Source organism: Rhinoderma darwinii, chromosome 7 (assembly GCF_050947455.1).
Source record: "Rhinoderma darwinii isolate aRhiDar2 chromosome 7, aRhiDar2.hap1, whole genome shotgun sequence".
Classification (NCBI taxonomy): Eukaryota; Metazoa; Chordata; class Amphibia; order Anura; family Rhinodermatidae; genus Rhinoderma; species Rhinoderma darwinii.
The window spans coordinates 139033320-139053268 of NC_134693.1; the positions used below are offsets into that span (position 1 = coordinate 139033320).

Consider the following 19949-nt stretch of genomic DNA (forward strand, 5'->3'; position numbering starts at 1 on the left):
AGAGAGAAGTGGCTGGCGATTAGTGTAATATCTCTAATGTACTTCTGCCCGCCCGGTCGTTGCTAGGCAACGGCTCCGTCACACACGGACGGCACACGGATGATTTCTGTGTGCCTTCAGGAACTCTGCTAAGCTGTTAGAGGGTTGTGTGTCCACAAGCTTGCTGACTTTTTCCAATAAAAACTAGCAGAATTGGCTCTTGGTTTGAAATACAGGCTGTAAATTGAGGACTAGTAATGTATTCCCACAGTGACTCCACCAGCAGAATAGTGAGTGCAGCTCTGGAGTATAATACAGGATATAACTCAGGATCAGTACAGGATAAGTAATGTAATGTATGTACACGGTGACTCCACCAGCAGAATAGTGAGTGCAGCTCTGGAGTATAATACAGGATATAACTCAGGATCAGTACAGGATAAGTCATGTAATGTATGTACACAGTGACTCCACCAGCAGAATAGTGAGTGCAGCTCTGGAGTATAATACAGGATGTAACTCAGGATCAGTACAGGATAAGTAATGTAATATATGTACACAGTGACTCCACCAGCAGAATAGTGAGTGCAGCTCTGGAGTATAATACAGGATATAACTCAGGATCAGTACTGGATAAGTAATGTAATATATGTACACAGTGACTCCACCAGCAGAATAGTGAGTGCAGCTCTGGAGTATAATACAGGATATAACTCAGGATCAGTATAGGATAAGTAATGTAATATATGTACACAGTGACACTTCTTATTTAGATGAATTCTTTAATGTTGTCTCTTTTCTCTTGATATAATTCCCTTTTAATTTACTTTCCCCTCCCCCCTCATCATCTTCCCTAACACTCCTGTAGACTGGCCCGAATCCTGGTGCGACTCCCAGCTCTCAGACTTATGAGCTCCAACATCACGGAGGAACTTTTTTTTACCGGCCTTATCGGCAACGTTCCTATCGACAGTATCATCCCATACATCCTGAAGATGGAGACGGCAGAATACAACGGGCAGATCACCGGGACCAGCGTATAGCCAGAACTAGCACTGGCGCACGGATCAAGCACTTTTCAACGTACCCTTCCAGGGCGTGAGAAAGCGCACTAACGTTTAGGGAACACGTACCTATATCCCATTCAGGAGTAAACGCTGCCCTCCCCCTCGCACCTTTATATCCTCCGCTCGTGAACATTTCAATAGCCGTAACCTTTTCTTCCATTATTGGACAGCCATAAGCAGATTATCAGGTAGGAGCGTATATCTGTTACAGTTCAATGTTTTCTAGCCGTGTAACTTCATGTACCCTAAAAGATACTGTAACCTGGTACCCCACCCCACTATATCTATGTAGCAGTAAGGGTACATACTATTCCATATGTTGGGCAGGAGCTTGTCATAGAAAGGCAGTACGTAAGGTGTACCCATCATTTCACAGAGGGATGACGGACAGATTTTGTCATGAGGCATCTACTCCGAGCCGTCGCTTTTCCAGTTACATTTTCCCCTAATTAGATGTCCTTAAATGGGTTAAGATATTTTCTAATATTTCATTACAGACAATTCCTTTCATGTGTGAGTCGGAGCAGCAATCAGGTGATCGCCGTGGGTCTAGCCGCGGCCAGCCAGACATGTCCTCTACAGCGGCCACTACAGGGGAAATGTAGTATTACATGGTGGCCATTCAGATGGAACTGCATGTAATATACATGGACGGTTCGAGTCCTCCAGAACGGGGGCTGTTCTTACAGTGAGGTTCTACATAGTAGCTCATAGGGGAGTCCTTAGCAGCGGACCCCTCCCTCTATAATGTCCATATGCTCTAATAGGACATTTGGACAGGGGTTGTCTTTATGAGACATCGCCTTTAAAGGGGCTTTTCAGGTTAAATAAAGCTTAATCGCTGTATAATGAAAAGTTCTGCTGATTTCTAATATACTTTGTGTTCCAATTCCTTACCTTTTTCAAGATCTATGCTTGCTGTCGTCAAATAAAAATATTTTTGTTTACGTCCAGTCCTAATAACTGAGATTCTACTTCCTTTTTATCCAGTATAGATAATCCTCTGTGAGCTAAACCCGTCTGGACTCCAAGCTGATACATGTTACCTGCACTGACACATTGTAGCAAAGTATCAGGACAGGAGAGAGATTTGTGATGCTTATGTGTTCACCTCACAGAGGATTGTCAAGACTGAATACAATTGTAACAAACCCTCAGCTGTGACAAGTATTAGGTCTGTACAAATTTGGAATCCCTGGAGGTAAAAATGAATGATTCCATTCACTGTTCGCAAACAGAGCTCTTGAACTACAACGTACATTAGAAAGTTGCAGAAAGTATACAACAATTAAGCTTTATTAACATAAAATTGCTCCCAACAAAGTGCATTAGGTCCTCCTATCTGGAGGAACTCGGCAGGGCGAAGCGATCAGAGAGCGGTCACACCCTGGACCGGGATATGTAGTCTGCACACTAGCAGTTGTACTGTATCACCTGGTGGCGAGGACCATGCATAGGGACTGCCCACTTAGTATCTGTCCTACCTGTGCTGGGTCCTCAGTCTTGACGCCAGTGGTGTCCACCTGAAACATTTCCACCAAGCGGTTTTTCCATCTTGAGCATTTATGGCAAATCCATGGGATATGCCATTAATGTCTTATAGATGCGGGTCCCAGTTCTGAGTTCCACACCTATGTTGAAATTGGGGGTCCCGCCTGGCGATATATGGAGAGGTCTCCAATCACTTCTATAAAAGTTGCGGAAACATCTGAGCGTGTTTCCGTAACTCTAATAGATCAGAATGGAGAGAGACGCGCCGCACGCCACCTCTTCGTATATTCTCTTCTTGTTAGGCGGGATGGGGGTCGGGTGAGCCCCTTTCTTAACATAGATGGGGGTCCCAGTGCTGGGACCTGCATCTATCAGACATTTATGACACATCCTATGGATTAGTCTAAGATGGGACTACCCCTTTAAGCATTGGTCAATCTAATTTCAGATTTTAAACATTTCTCTTACCGGACATATCATTAGTAAAATGGCAGCACACCACGCGCTTCTTACTAAGGTGGGAACTAACGCGCAGCAACTTATGGCCGAACAGTCCTAATACAAGGTAAAGATAAAAAGTTGAGTAACTTTGCCAATACTTTGCTGTTCTAGTTCTGATTTTCAGTTATATAGTTGATAAGGTTGAAAAATAACACAGGTCCAACCTATGATCCTATCATGTTGATTCAGAGGAAGGCAAAAAAAAACACATGAGGCGGATGTTCTAGTTCAGCCATGTCCTTCTTATACACAGGTGCCCAAAATTGTGCACAATATTCCATGTGTGGTCTGACTAGTGGTTCATATCGAGGCAAAACTATGTTCTTGTCATGAGCGTTGATGCCTCTTTTGATGCACCCCATTATTTTGTTTGCCTTGGCAGCAGCTGCCTGACACTGGTTGCTAAAGTTACGTTTACTGTCCAGCCTTATCCCCCAGTCTTTTTTAGTGGCAGTTTTTCCTGGTGTATTATTATTGTACTTTTGCCATCCGGACCCGGTGATTTGTCTGTTTTTGTGTTTTTAAGGCGGCGCTGCGCTTCTTGCTGGGTTAAGCAGGTGACATTTAAAGGGAATGTGTCGTTAGAATTTTTTTTAAGTTAAACAATTATTATTTACGTGATTGTTTTAATTTTTTTACATTTTTTCACAAGTCAGGAAATATTATAAATTAGATTCTAATTTATAACATTTCCATGTGCTGGCCACTAGAGGGAGCAGTTCCCAAAATTGCAGCATGGTCACTGTGGTAAAGCAACCTCATTGATTTATGCTGCAAATTTGGGGTAGACTCACTCTCTCTAGTGTCCTCACACAATCCCCCCTCCCTTATTCTCGCTAATCCAAGGAGAAGGAGGGGTTTGAATCTTCAAACCTCCTACACTGTGTGCCGCCATTTTCTGAGCGACTGCACAGTGTAGGAGGATTAGATACAGTGCTCAGCAGACAGTATAACACAAACATACACGAACATAATACACACATCACATACACAAACATAATACACACATCATACACGAACATAAATTACCTGCTGCTGCCGCCTTCGCTGGTCTCCGCTCCTATTCCTTGCGCCTTCGCTTCCTTGAACATATGGCTGGAAGCCGAGGCTGGAAGTCGTAATCTTACTGTCCGGCCGCGGCTTCCGATGCACATGAAAATGGCGCCAGATGTCGCTCTGCCAAAGACCTTCCTTTTGGCCTGTGTGGGAGCGGCGCATGCGCTGTTCCCACACAGACGGCGTACGCTTCAGAGAATGGAACGGCTCCCGTTCGCATTCTCTATGGGGTTGTATGTGCCGTATTCCATCTCTGTATGTGTCGTTAATCGACACATACAGAGATGAAAAAAAATGGCAGCCCCCCTAGAGAAGTAAAAGAAATAAAAAAGTAGAACATGAGAACACAAATAAATAAAATTTATTTTAATATCATACTAAAAGCAATTTGATTAAAAAAAATAATAATTTCATGACCCCTTCCCCTTAATGGACACTTGACTTTATCCCTAATCTTGTCGTCTGACCTCGGATTTTCCTGTGTAAATACAGCAGAGAAAAAGGCGTTTAATAGACCAGACTCTTCCTCCTCCTCCTCCTCCGCCATTGTACCCAGATTATTTTTCCGTTTTTACTATCTTATTATTTATGTCTTTTTGGGTTATTTCCACTTTCTTTGGCGTTTGATTCTCTCTGTTTCAATCTTTGCTCCTTTATTTGTCTTTTGCACAACTTATTTTTTTCTTTATAATTATATAATGCCTCGTCACTCCCGTCCTGCTTCAGTAGTTTGAGCGCTTTATTTTTGTCATTTATTGCCCCCCCCCCTTACTGTTTTATTTAACCTCATCGGTTTCACGTGTTTTTAGTTTGTTTATTCCCATAAGGTTTATATTTCTATATTTAAGAGGCTTTTCAAAATTTTGTTTGTGTTTGTTTTGAGGTCATCCCTTAGGCCTCATGCACACGACCGTATGGATTTTTACTGTCCGCAAATACTGATCTGACGGCTACAGATACACATCCGTAGCCGACCGCAATTGCGGAAGCGCCCATAGACTTCTATGGGAAGCCGGTACCGCAATTGCGGACAAGAATAAGACATGTTCTATATTTTACGGATCATTTATACTGAAAGGACACCCATCCATAAAAATAGGGGAAGGTCCATAGCCCATAGAAATGAATGGGTCCGTAATTACGTCTGAAAAATCCGGTCGTGTGCGGCCTCAGCCCATGAAAATTGTCCTTTCTGAAGTTTAGTGTTTTTCTTGCTCCTCCACCAAACATCTTATTAATGATACAAGAACATGTATCACGTTGCGGTCACGATTTCCTAGGTGACCCCAACGTTTTGATATCCTGTCCGGTCTAGAAGTGCCCCCCCCCCACCCCTTCTTTGTGTCCTACCCCGGTTGTGAGAGGTAATTGTCTTTTATTCTTTATATTCTGTTTCTTTGTTGGACCTGCAGGTTTCTGCCTCCCAGTTTATAGCCGGGTAGATAAAGGGTTATCCGGGATATTCAAATTGATGGCCTATCCTTAGAATAGACCATCATTATTAGATCGGAGGGGGTCCAACTATCAGCACCCCCGCCGATCAGCTGTTTGAAGGGGCCACTGTGCTCGTACGAGCGCCGCAAACTCTTCATTGTTTACGTGGATTTAATTTTCATTCGTTCGCACGCGGTGTTATATCCGTAGCAGCTGTCAGTGTACAGTGTATGGAACAGCCACGTCTATAGTCACCATCCAATCACGTCTATAGTCCTCATCCAGCCGCGTCTATAGTCCCCATCCAGCCGCGTCTATAGTCCCCATCCAGCCGCGTCTATAGTCCCCATCCAGCCGCGTCTATAGTCCTCATCCTGCCGCGTCTATAGTCCTCATCCAGCCGCGTCTACAGTCCTCATCCAGCCGCGTCTACGGTCCTCATCCAGCCGCGTCTACGGTCCTCATCCAGCCGCGTCTATAGCCCTCATCCCGCCGCGTCTATAGCCCTCATCCAGCTGCGTCTATAGCCCTCATCCTGCCGCGTCTATAGTCCTCATCCAGCCGCGTCTACAGTCCTCATCCAGCCGCGTCTACGGTCCTCATCCAGCCGCGTCTATAGCCCTCATCCCGCCGCGTCTATAGCCCTCATCCAGCCGCGTCTATAGCCCTCATCCTGCCGCGTCTATAGTCCTCATCCTGCCGCGTCTATAGTCCTCATCCAGCCGCGTCTATAGTCCTCATCCTGCCGCGTCTATAGTCCTCATCCCGCCGCGTCTATAGCCCTCATCCAGCCGCGTCTACAGTCCTCATCCAGCCGCGTCTACAGTCCTCATCCAGCCGCGTCTATAGTCCTCATCCAGCCGCGTCTACAGTCCTCATCCAGCCGCGTCTACAGTCCTCATCCAGCCGCGTCTATAGTCCTCATCCTGCCGCGTCTATAGTCCTCATCCAGCCGCGTCTATAGTCCTCATCCTGCCGCGTCTATAGTCCTCATCCAGCCGCGTCTATAGTCCTCATCCTGCCGCGTCTATAGTCCCCATCCAGCCGCGTCTATAGTCCCCATCCCGCCGCGTCTATAGTCCTCATCCCGCCGCGTCTATAGTCCTCATCCAGACGCGTCTATAGTCCTCATCCAGCCGCGTCTATAGTCCTCATCCAGCCGCGTCTATAGTCCTGATCCTGCCGCGTCTATAGTCCTCATCCCGCCGCGTCTATAGTCCTCATCCAGCCGCGTCTATAGTCCTCATCCAGCCGCGTCTATAGTCCTCATCCAGCCGCGTCTATAGTCCTCATCCCGCCGCGTCTATAGTCCTGATCCTGCCGCGTCTATAGTCCTCATCCAGCCGCGTCTATAGTCCTCATCCAGCCGCGTCTATAGTCCTCATCCCGCCACGTCTCACTTATCCGCACTTTGTTAATATTTTTTCCTGCATTATAAACTCTAATCTCCTCCTCCGGCGTTATTATACACGCACTTTATATATTTATCTGCTTTTCCTCTTATTCCTATTAACCCTTCCCTCTATTCCACCCCATGTTCATTTCTCGGCCCCTACTCACTAGCTGCGCTGTGCTCCCCTCCTATACAGTTTTTGTCCCGTCCCCCCGTTTCCTAGTTTTTACACTCCTCCGACCTTCTAGCCGTCTTCACCCCCCACACCGCGGCCCCCTCCCCATTCAGGTGCAGCCCATCCATAGCGTAGGGTCTGCAGCCAACAGAGAAGTCGGTCGAGTTCTCCAAGAACCAAAACCTTTCCTTCCTACACCAATTCTTCAGCCACTTGTTCCCCTCCCTAATCTCCCGCTGTCTCTCTGGGGCGGCACGTGGTAGCGGTAATATTTCTGAGAATACTACATTAGAGGTCCTTGGCCTGAACTTGTTACCCAAGTCCCTGAAATCTTGTTTTGGGTCCTTCCACCTGCCTCTAAACATGTGCCAATGTGCACCACGACCTCCTGGTTCTTCACCAGCCCCCCAATAATATCTCGATATATCACACCCACTGTCTTGTTTTCTCCACTCACATCCAGAGCTGCTTTCAAAATTCTGCTGTTTGTCTTTAGAAACAGACGGTGGTTTCGCTCCACCCATGTGACCTACCAGTTTAGCTTGAACTCTGTAATGGTTAGCTGAGTTCCCACAATGCACTGCTCTCTGCTAAATTTAGCTTTAGATGTGACAGGAGAAGAGAACATATAACTGAAAATCAGCCCAGGACGAATAAAGTTTAGGATTTACAAAATTTCTCAACTTCTTATGTAGATTTGCCTTGACAAATGGCGCACTCGGCTCACAGTATTTTAACCCTTTATGGACATGTATCGGTCTGTAGACAAAGTTACTGCGCCCATCGAAGTAAAGGAAATTTTTCTTAATCCGGCATTAAAGGAGTTTTCTAGGTTTATGTAAATGAAGCTTAGTCTTATGTATAATGAAACGCTCTGCAGCCTTCTAATAGACTGTGTGTTCCACTGCCTCACCATTTTCACACTCTCTGCTTGCTGTCAGGAAATAGGGAAATTCTTGTTTCCATCTAGAGGCTGAAAACCCATCCTGACCTAGTTGCACGTTCACCTGTGTGAACAGGACTAGGTCAGGTAGGCTTATTAGCCTCTGGATTTAAAAACATATATAGATTCCATTCACTGACTGCAAACAGATATTGAGAAATAAATACACAAATGAGAAAATTGAAATGGGACCAGGTTATTTGTGTCTTCTCAGTCTGCTCGTTCTTCTGCCACAAGATTATGTGTGCCGGGTATAAGTGCCATATTATTAGAATCTCTGGATTATCGGCTGCCGGATTAAAGGAATTTTACTGTAAATACGATATTAAATGAAGTCTATCACCTGGACAGAGCCCTTTAAGGAGCTCCCATTAGATGCTCTATAGACGTTATTTCAGCCCCTTTGTTGTTTCCTATAGATTATTGTTCTCCAGCTGTTGAAAAACTACAAGTCCCAACATTCCCTAACAGCATGCGACTTTCAGGGCATGCTGGGAGTTGTAGTTTTGCAACATCTTAAGAGCCGCAGGATGGAGATCACTCATTTAACATGTTCCAGTGCCTGGTGACAAATTGCCTTTGTGTTCTCCTACAGCTCCCCGGATCATTTGCAGACTTTTTGTTTTTCCCCCCGTGATCCCCGCCTTTTATATGGACTGTTATGTATCTTGTGACTCGAGCACTTTGTGAACCGGCTTAACATGCAGCGTCTATTAACCAGTCCTGAGGACGGACGACCTGCCACAGGCGAGACCTCTAGACATTCACTAGTTCATAGGACGCGTCAGACAATCATGAAGAGAACATACGACGCGTCACGTCTACCCCCCCCCCCCCCCCCCTCCGCTACTTGTCCTTTATCTGAAGACCAGAAATCCGATATGTCTACCTGAATCCAGTATAGAAAGTGCGACTTATAAAGAGGTTCATGGCGGTGGTCCCCATCGTGTCTCTCCAGCTGTCGCAGAAGTACAACTCCGATCCCAACGTCTTCATATTTCCAAACACTTATTTGTTATATGTATTTTGTATGATTTTGGCCATTGGCAAAGGATTTCTGGACAGAGCAGCTCATTGCACGAAGGAACAAAAAGAAAAGATAAGCGGCAACAACTACGGTTGTTTACTGTCTAAAGGGCCTTTTACACCGGCTGATATTCGGCCGGTGCAGCAAGCGCCGATCAATGAGACATCGTTGATCGGCGCTCGTTTGCTCCTGTCACACGGAGCTATGGATGGGGACGAGCGGTCGTTACTCCGATCGCTCGTCCCCATACATTATTATCATGTCAGCAGCGCGTCTCCCTGATTACACACCAAGATTCGCTGCCGGCAACGATAATATTTTACTTTTTTAAAACGATACGATCAGCAGGACCCCACCGATCAGGGAAACAGAGGTCCCCTGCTCCCCTTCTGCGGGCCAAAGCGGCCAGTTGCTTGCTCAGCTGTTTCCGTAACTCCCATAGAACTCAATGGAAAGAGACACCTCTCCAGTTGGTCTAAGCATGGATACACCTACCTTGGCTAGAAGAGCGGGGCTCTGGGACCCCTTCTCTTTTAATAAACAGGGTTCCATAAATGTGTCAGCTGGAAACGACCCTTTACATCCTATGTCCACCTTTGTAACAAACCATGTTTTATTTATTTTTGCTCCAATGCAGCTAAAATTAGCAATTTAGAAATGTTGTATATACAGCTGCTAGGCAGAGCTATGTGTCTCCATGGATACAGACTACAAACCAACCCTGTGTAGTCAGATCCTTCAGTCATACCCTTGACTACACACAGGTCTCCACACTGCAGCCAATGTAGTGGGAAGGGGGGGATTCAGGGCCAACTGAGGGCTTACACGGGGGTTGTCAGCCAAAAGCAGGGGTTCATCTCTACAAATGATACATGAGGTGTATGGGGGCCGGGATGCAAACTCCCTCTTATCCATTCCAGTAGAAGGGGGTGGACGGCCTCAGCCATGCAGTTACCTGTAATTCAGCCTCATGTTGTCACCTCCCGGACGGATTGCACTGAGGACGCTGCTCCTGTCATTTTCACTCCTTACTGTTTGTAATAACGAGCAGAAAATATTTTCTACAATTTTCTACCAATTGTATTAACGGTCAGAGGTTTTGCTGCGTTTGGAGGTTCAGGCGCCCTCTAGTGGCTGCAGGATCTGGAGGACCTGAACCTGTATCTGTCAGCCGCTGCATTATATATTCTTAGCTGTCAGGAGGTCTGATCTCTCTCCCTGATTCAGAGCTGGACACTGACCACCCGCCAGTCCGGCTCCTCCGCCCTCCACGTCAGTCCTCCTCCGTCACCAGCCTTGTTTTAGAATACAGCATGTGCGTTTTTCTTTTTTTATCTGAATTTTCTATCTAATCATTGTCTTCGTCACGAAGAGATTTGCATTGTTGTTTTGTATATAGAGTATTGCGGTGCATGGATTAGCTGATGCATTTTATTAAATGCAGATTCCTCGTGGCGTTGTTTTCTCGTTGCTTCATAACTCCCTGAATGAGGTTTATACTATTAAAGTGAATAACAAACTTTCCCAACGTGTTCTTATTTATTTCACGCTTACGACCACTGGTGGACTACCAAAAGTTTCCATGGAGCTTTACACAGACCGCACGCTGAGCAAACTTATACATCATCATGTGACTGCAGCGCAACACAAAAAGCTGCAGCCAAGGTCAGAGGGTCAGCGGTAGTGATCGAGCATGAGATGTGATCAGAGTGACCAAGGAGGGATTGTTGGTATATGACAGGAGTGTATAATGTCTATGGAGAATGTCCAACCTCCATCGTGTAGTTACCATATAGAATTATTCTACATAGGATCAGTACAGGATAAGTAATGTAATGTATGTACACAGTGACCCTACCAGCAGAATAGTGAGTGCAGCTCTGGAGTATAATACAGGATGTAACTCAGGATCAGTACAGGATAAGTAATGTAATGTATGTACACAGTGACTCCACCAGCAGAATAGTGAGTGCAGCTCTGGAGTATAATACAGGATGTAACTCAGGATCAGTACAGGATAAGTAATGTAATGTATGTACACAGTGACTCCACCAGCAGAATAGTGAGTGCAGCTCTGGAGTATAATACAGGATGTAACTCAGGATCAGTACAGGATAAGTAATGTAATGTATGTACACAGTGACTCGACTGTTTGGGTATGTGCACACACACTAATTACGTCCGTAATTGACGGACGTATTTCGGCCGCAAGTACCGGACCGAACACAGTGCAGGGAGCCGGGCTCCTAGCATCATACTTATGTACGATGCTAGGAGTCCCTGCCTCGCTGCAGGACAACTGTCCCGTAATGAAAACATGATTACAGTACGGGACAGTTGTCCTGCAGCGAGGCAGGGACTCCTAGCATCGTACATAAGTATGATGCTAGGAGCCCGGCTCCCTGCACTGTGTTCAGTCCGGGACTTGCGGCCGAAATACGTCCGTCAATTACGGACGTAATTAGTGTGTGTGCACATACCCTTTGAGTTACATCCTTGTATTATACTCCAGAGCTGCGCTCACTATTCTGCTGGTGGAGTCACTGTGTACATACATTACATTACTTATCCTGTACTGATCCTGAGTTACATCCTGTATTATACCCCAGAGCTGCACTCACTATTCTGCTGGTGGAGTCACTGTGTACATACATTACATTACTTATCCTGTACTGATGCTGAGTTACATCCTGTATTATACTCCAGAGCTGCACTCACTATTCTGCTGGTGGAGTCACTGTGTACATACATTACATTACTTATCCTGTACTGATCCTGAGTTACATCCTGTATTATATTCCAGAGCTGCACTCACTATTCTGCTGGTGGAGTCACTGTGTACATACATTACATTATTTACCCTGTACTGATCCTGAGTTATATCCTGTATTATACTCCAGAGCTGCACTCACTATTCTGCTGGTGGAGTCACTGTGTACATACATTACATTACATTATCCTGTACTGATCCTGAGTTACATCTTGTATTATACTCCAGAGCTGCACTCACTATTCTGCTGGTGGAGTCACTGTGTACATAAATTACATTACTTATCCTGTACTGATCCTGAGTTACATCCTGTATTATACTCCAGAGCTGCACTCACTATTCTGCTGGTGGAGTCACTGTGTACATACATTACATTACTTATCCTGTACTGATCCTGAGTTACATCCTGTATTATACTCCAGAGCTGCACTCACTATTCTGCTGCTGGAGTCACTGTGTACATACATTACATTACTTATCCTGTACTGATCCTGAGTTATATCCTGTATTATACTCCAGAGCTGCACTCACTATTCTACTGGTGGAGTCACTGTGTACATACATTACATTACTTATCCTGTACTGATCCGGAGTTACATCCTGTATTATACTCCAGAGCTGCACTCACTATTCTGCTGGTGGAGTCACTGTGTACATACATTACATTACTTATCCTGTACTGATCCTGAGTTACATCCTGTATTATACTCCAGAGCTGCACTCACTATTCTGCCGGTGGAGTCACTGTGTACATACATTACTTATCCTGTACTGATCCTGAGTTACAGCCTGTATTATACTCCAGAGCTGCACTCACTATTCTGCTGGTGGAGTCACTGTGTACATACATTACTTATCCTGTACTGATCCTGAGTTACATCCTGTATTATACTCCAGAGCTGCACTCACTGTGTACATACATTACATTACTTATCCTGTACTGATCCTGAGTTACAGCCGGTATTACACTCCAGAGCTGCACTCACTATTCTGCTGGTGGAGTCACTGTGTACATACATTACATTACTTATCCTGTACTGATCCTGAGTTACATACTGTATTATACTCCAGAGCTGCACTCACTATTCTGCTGGTGGAGTCACTGTGTACATACATTACATTACTTATCCTGTACTGATCCTGAGTTATATCCTGTATTATACTCCAGAGCTGCACTCACTATTCTGCTGGTGGAGTCACTGTGTACATACATTACATTACTTATCCTGTACTGATCCTGAGTTACAGCCTGTATTACACTCCAGAGCTGCACTCACTATGCTGCTAGTGGTTATTGGATTCAGTCAGCAAACCTATTGTCAGATATCTCCAGAACAGCTTAGCAGAGTACAGACTGTACAGAATAAGTAATACAATGTTTTAATTCTATATGTAAAATGGGGTTTAAAGATGGACATTTGCTTTGGTGACCATCGCTCAAATAACAATATCATATCGTCACGTGATTTGCGGCAGATAACTGTCGATGGTCGCAATAAGATCAGGCTGCAGCACACACGCAGAGCTTAGGTCACATGACAAGAGCAGGCACAGATGTGACAGGACTACAATTCCCGGCATGCAATGCGGTGGCTGCTGACAGTGTTCTCCCACCATGCACTGGTTCCCGGCGTGCTCTGCGCCCGTGCTCCTGTAAGTGTCCCCGGCCAGCAGTAAGATGCCGATGAAGGGGCTCTACCCGATCCGCCGCACCCTGCAATATCTACAGAGCGGGGAGATCGTCTTCAAGAACAGCGTCAAGATCATGACCGTCAACTACAACACCCGGAGCCAGCACGGAGAGGGAGCCAGGTGAGGGGAGGGGGTGTACTGACAGAGGGCAAAGGGTGAGGGGGGTGTACTGACAGATGGAAAGGGTGAGGGGGTGTACTGACAGAGGGCAAGGTGTGAGGGGGGTGTACTGACAGAGGGCAAAGGGTGAGGGGGTGTACTTGCAAAGGGTGAGGAGGCTAAGGGCGCAAGGTGAGAGGTATGAGGGTGAGGGCACAGAGTGAGGGGGGTGAAGGCACAGGGTAAGGCACTAGGGCCACAGGGTGACGGGTAGGAGGGCACTAGGGGCACAGGGTGAGGGGTAGGAGGGCACAGGGTAAGGCACTAGGGGCACAGGGTGAGTGGTATTAGGAGGGCACAGGGTAAGGCACTAGGGGCACGGGGTGAGTGGTATTAGGAGGGCACAGGGTAAGGCACTAGGGGCACGGGGTGAGTGGTATAAGGAGGGTGAGGGCACAGGGTAAGGCACTAGGGGCACAGGGTGAGGGGTAGGAGGGCACAGGGTAAGGCACTAGGGGCACAGGGTGAGTGGTATAAGGAGGGCAAGAACACAGGGTGAGGGCACAGGGTAAGGCACTAGGGGCACGGTGTGAGTGGTATAAGGAGGGCGAGGACAGGGTGGGGCACGGGGTGAGTGGTATAAGGAGGGCGAGGGCACAGGGTGAGGGCACAGGGTAAGGCACTAGGGGCTCAGGGTTTGTTTGTAACTTCCCCTTTAATTCTTCTCTTCTTCTTGCAGGAATTTCGTGTTCTTTAACATCCCTCAGATCCAGTATAAGAATCCCTGGCTGCAGATTATGCTGCTGAAGAACATGACGCCGTCGCCCTTCCTAAGGTTCTACCTCGGTAAGTGCAGGAGCCGCTTGTTTCACGTTATCTCTGGGGGAGAGGAGATCAGCGGCATCAATCACCGATTATCACTGAGCTTTTCTTATATGACCTGAGTGACCACCTCTAATAGCAACGCCGCCCAGCGTCCACATCTCCTCCTGCTCTGCCTGTGTCAGTCCTCACTGTTCATGAACCAGGAAGCACCGGATGAGCAGCACTTTCTTACAGTAAACAGGATTTTCTTATTAATAGACAATGTATTCATTCTGATTATCTCCAGTCTGGATGCGGCGGTCTCGGGAGCGTCTTATAAATCCAGGGTTGTCCCGCTGTTTCTCACTGTCCGCCTGTCTTGTTTCGGCAGATGACGGGGATCAGGTCCTGGTCGATATGGAAGACAAAAGCCGGACGGAGATCTTACATCACGTGAAGAAAATCCTGGGCAAGACCGAGTAAGACCACGACGCCTCTGTATACGGGTCATGTGATGTCTCCATCGGTTGGATCTTGATCGTGCTAGAAACTGATCAGAAGCAGCGCCACTCCTGTCCACAGGTTGTATATGGTATTACAGCTAGGCCCCATTCAATTCAATGGAACTGAGCCGCAATACCAAACATAACCCATGGACAGGTGTGGCGCTGTTTTCCACCATGTTGTTCTTATCCTGGACAACCTCTTTAACCCCTTCCCGACATTTGATGTATCCATACGCCAAAGTCGGGTAGGGGAAGTATGGAGCGGGCTCACGTAGTGAACCCGCTCCATACGATGCGGGTGTCGGCTGTTTGTTACAGCCGACACTTCAGAGTAATGAGCGCGATCCCGCTAGTTGAATGCCGAGGTCAATAACGACCGTGGCATTTAAATCGTTAGAAAGAGGGGGGAGACCCCCTCGAACGGCTCATCGTGCCCCCCGCAATGCAATCGCGGTATGGCGATGGCTGCCTGGGGGCCTAATGAAGGTCCCCAGGTCCGCCATCTTTGTTCTCCTATTAAGCGCTGCCTCCGGTCTGTCAGAATCACAATATACTGCAGTCATTAGTATTGCAGTATATCGTGCAAGCGATCCAACGATCGCTGGTTGAAGTCCCCTAGGGGGACTAATAAAAAAAAGTCAAAAATAGTAAAATAAAGTTGTTGTTTTTTTTAATGTAAAAATAAAAAAATATTAAAAGTTAAAAAAAACAAAAAACATTTTCCCCCTAAATAAACATAATTGGTATCGCCGCGTCCGTAAAAGTCTGAACTGTTACAATATATCATTATTTAACACGCACGGTGAACGCCGTAAAAAAAAAAAAAATGTAAACGCCAGAATCTCTATTTTTTTGGTCACATCGCCGCCCACATAAAATTGAATAAAAAAGTAATCAAACCGTCGCATGTACCCGACATCTTATCCCGCAAAAAATAAGCCCTCACGCCACTTAAGCGACGGAAAAAGAAAAAAGTTCTGGCTCTCAGAATTTGGCGACACATTTTTTTTTTCATGTTTTACACTTCGGTTTTTACTTGTAAAATATAGAAAAAACGATATATATTTGGTATCGCCGTAATCGGATTGACCCGCAGAATAAAGTTAACATTCTGTTTAATTGCACATTGAATTCCGTAAAAACGAAGCGCAAAACACAATGGAGGAATTGCTGTTTTTTTAATTTTCTACCCCACAAATAATTTTTTTCCCCCGTTTCCTAGTACATTATATGGCGCTACGAAAAACTACAACTCGTCTCGCAAAAATCAAGCCCTCAAAGGACTATATTGATAAAAAAAAGTTATGGCTTTTGGAAGGTGGGGAGAAAAAAAACGAAAATTAGAAACTGAAAAATGGCCTGAAGGGGGTTTACCCATAATTCCTGGATATCCATGTGCTAAAAATATTACTTAAGAGAAAACCCCTTTAAATCCTTGTATAAATAAATGTTCTGCAACTTTCTAATATACTTTGTGTTTCAATTCCTCTCAATTTTTAAGATCTCTGCTTGCTGTCAGTGAATGGGAACATTGTTATTTACATCCAGCGGCTGAGAACCCGCACAGACCTAATATTTCTCACAGCTGAGGATCTGCCACAATTGTATCCGGTGTAGACAATCCTCTGTGAACTAAACACCCCGGACTCCAGACTGTTAGGGCATGACCACACATGGCGGAATTCCTCCGCAACTGTCCGCATCGATGCCGCACAGAATCTGCGTTGCAGATTCTGCAGCGGATCTGCACAAAATGTGCAGTACATTGATGCGGACTAGCTGCTGCAGACTGCAGGAAAAGTGCTTCTCTTCTCCCTATTCAGTGCAGGATAGAGAGAAGGGACAGCACTTTCCCTAGTGAAAGTAAAAGAAATTCATACTTACCGCCCGTTGTCTTTATGACGCGTCCCTCCTTCGGCATCCAGCCCGACCTCCCTGGATGACGCGCCAGTCCATGTGACCGCTGCAGCCTGTGCTTGGCCTGTGATTGGCTGCAGCCGTCACTTACACTGAAACGTCATCCTGGGAGGCCGGACTGGAGACAGAAACAGGGAGTTCTCGGTAAGTACGAACTTCATTTTTTTTTACAGATACATGTATATTGGGATCGGTAGTCACTGTCCCGGGTGCAGAAACAGTTACTGCCGATCGCGTAACTCTTTCAGCACCCTGGACAGTGACTATTTACTGACGTCTCCTAGCAACGCTCCCGTCATTACGGGAGCCCCATTGACTTCCTCAGTCTGGCTGTAGACCTAGAAATACATAGGTCCAGCCAGAATGAAGAAATGTCAAGTAAAAAAAGCAAGACGCATCCGCAGCACACATGACATGTGCATGACAGCTGCGGACTTCATTGCGGAACTTTGAATCTCCATTGAAGTCAATGGAGAAATTCCGCCATGAGTCCGCCACTGCTCCGCAACAGACAGAGCATGCTGCGGACACCAAATTCCGCTCCGCAGCCTATGCTCCGCAGCGGAATTGTACGCATCGTGTAAACGAACACTGCTAAATTAAAGTGAAAGTCAATGTAGAAACGGCTCCGCTGCGGATTAACGCTGCGGAGTGTCCGCAGCGGAATTTAAGTGCAATTCCGCCATGTGTGAACCCGCCCTTACAATGTATCCGTGTAGGTAAAATGTATCAAAGGACAGGACAACGATTTGTGCTGCTGATGTGTTTTCTTCAGAGGATTGTCTAGACTGGATATAATTGTTACAACCCCTCAGCTCTCAGGTGTGTGCAGGTTTTCAGTCTCTGAATAAAAGAAAAAATAATGCTCCTATTTGTTGACCGCAAGCAGAGATCTTGAAAATGGTGAGAAATTGAAACAAAGTATATCTGAACTTTCCAGAATACAAGGATGAGAATTGATCACATGACACCGTGACCTGCAGCCTTGCTCTTTAGAATAGTAGTCCCCAACCTATGGCTCTCCAGCTGACTCCCATCGTGCCTGCGATCAGCTCATGAGGGAGAGGGGGTGTCAACAATCTAAAACCAGGTTATAAAATATTGACGATAGGCCTTTATGCCATTTTTAGGTCTAATTCTGCCCTAGTTAATTTTTTAATATATCTTTTTATAGGGGTCAGAGCTCAAAATCCCCTGCATAGATATAAATAATAACATGCTGACTTCCTGCAGCCACCACTAGGGGGAGCTTATTATATATACTGTGTTTTCATTGAGTTCAATGTATGAACAGTATGTAGTGAGCTCCCTCTAGTCGTGGCTACAGACAGCAGAATGTTATGTAGCTCTACGGGAGCTGTATATATCCGTATGTAGTGAACGCCCCCTAGTGGTGACTGTATGCAGCAGAATGTTATAATGTAACTCTACAGGAGCTTTATATATCTGTATGTAGTGAGCTCCCTCTAGTGGTGGCTACAGACAGCAGAATGTTATGTAGCTCTACGGGAGCTGTATATATCCGTATGTAGTGAACGCCCCCTAGTGGTGACTGTATGCAGCAGAATGTTATAATGTAACTCTACAGGAGCTTTATATATCTGTATGTAGTGAGCTCCCTCTAGTGATGACTGTATGCAGCAGAATGTTATAATGTAACTCTACAGGAGCTGTATATATCTGTATGTAGTGAGCTCCCCCTAGTGGTGGCTGTATGCAGCAGAATGTTATAATGTAACTAAAGGAGCTTTATATATCTTTATGTAGTGAGCTCCCTCTAGTGGTGACTGCAGGTAGAATTTTATCATGTAACTATCTATGCAGGGGATCTGGAGCTGTGTATCAGAATAATGGATCTTCAACTGATATAAGGACATATTAAGAAACCAATCGGTACAGGATCTTGGACATATTTAGAACAAATTGGGGGGATGTTCAGAGGTGATTTTATTAGTCACTTACACGTTTATGACGTTCATGTGTAAATGTCTCGTCTTTCCCCCCCCCGCAGAGAGACCCTGAAAGCAGAAGAAAAGGCAAAAATGGTGTTATCCAATCCGGCCAACTTTGGCCCTAAAAAGTACTACCTGCGTGAGTGCATGTGTGAGGTGGACGGGCAGGTTCCGTGCCCAGGACTGGTGCCGCTGCCAAAGGAAATGACTGGGAAATACAAAGCTAAACTGAGGGCCGGGACAGAGGTGTGACCCCCATAATGATGCGGAGAGGCACCGGGGGGGGGGGGGGGTCACCGGGCTGTGATCACGGATCGTTGTTTTATTTTTATCGCTGTGGTAAATATTTTTCTATATTCTGTTAAATTAAAAGATATTGGTTATTTTCACGCCTATTTTATCCTCGGTCGGTCTCCGCCGCTCTTGTGCGCCCCATGATTGATATAATAATACTAGTGAAGGAGAATTACCATGAAAAAAAAAAAAAGTTACCCCTGTGCGGAAATCTCATGTCTGCCCTTATTCTAGCAGGTGGTGGTTTTTGCCGACATTGTAGTTCTCGAAGTCCCGGCCAGGACCTTCCTCTTTGTACAATTTTTTTGCCTTCCACCCTCGCCCATTATGGGGGGAGAGCCCAAGGCTGCAGCCCCATGAAATACACCCTGGATGAGGTCCCTGTGCATTAGTCTCCAACCTGGGGCTCTCCTGGAGTTACAAAACTACAACTTCCAGCATGCCCTGACAGCTGCCGGCTGAGAGTTGTAGTTTTACACCAGCTGGAGATTAGTTTGTTGGCGTGATATGTCGTTTATATATATATAGTATTATGTCTGTGGAGTGAAATGTAATTAAGGAAGTTTTCTCCGATTCCGTCAGTTCTTCCTGCGACACCTCCGACGCCATCGAGCGCTCGTGTAATGGCAGGTAATCCGGGGTGATTTACATTTCTCCGAAGCTTTTGATCAGCCGACTTCTCCCCTCTCTCTGGAGCCTTTTGATGTCGGAGCAGTAATTAGCGGCTCATTTCCATGTCTGCCTCTCAGTGATTAGAGCGAAAGGGATCGCAGATACGGAAGTAGATCAGAGCGATACCCGCTGCCGCCTGCTCTAAGTAGGGCAGCTCTTTATTCCAATGAATATCCT

At 45.9% G+C, this 19949-nt stretch overlaps 2 protein-coding genes across 4 annotated transcripts in view; both read left to right on the plus strand.

The window, feature by feature from the left end:
* Positions 1 to 10590, plus strand: part of NR2C2 (nuclear receptor subfamily 2 group C member 2) — a 28447-nt gene extending 17857 nt beyond the window's left edge. For 2 of the 3 annotated variants that reach the window (XM_075831835.1, XM_075831836.1), the window contains exon 14: positions 848 to 10590. In XM_075831835.1, the coding sequence (XP_075687950.1) occupies positions 848 to 1022 (175 nt within the window). In that variant the 3' untranslated portion in view covers positions 1023 to 10590. The remainder of the gene's footprint in view (positions 1 to 847) is intronic. The other variant, XR_012849769.1, reaches the window with a different exon arrangement.
* A 2848-nt stretch (positions 10591 to 13438) lies between these two features.
* On the plus strand, positions 13439 to 19189 carry MRPS25 (mitochondrial ribosomal protein S25). The gene is made up of 4 exons (XM_075832424.1): positions 13439 to 13648; positions 14367 to 14473; positions 14823 to 14910; positions 18866 to 19189. The coding sequence occupies exons 1-4, from the start codon at positions 13515 to 13517 to the stop codon at positions 19056 to 19058; spliced, it is 522 nt and encodes a 173-aa protein (XP_075688539.1). The 5' UTR covers positions 13439 to 13514; the 3' UTR covers positions 19059 to 19189.
* Positions 19190 to 19949: the final 760 nt, after the last annotated feature.

Excerpts from the sequence above, each read along its gene's own strand:
- MRPS25 (XM_075832424.1), top strand. The coding sequence starts at position 13,515 with ATGCCGATGAAGGGGCTCTACCCGATCCGCCGCACCCTGCAATATCTA. Across the intron at positions 14,474-14,822 it reads CTTCCTAAGGTTCTACCTCG|ATGACGGGGATCAGGTCCTG; the intron begins GTAAGTGCAGGA and ends TTGTTTCGGCAG. Across the intron at positions 14,911-18,865 it reads AAAATCCTGGGCAAGACCGA|AGAGACCCTGAAAGCAGAAG; the intron begins GTAAGACCACGA and ends CCCCCCCCGCAG.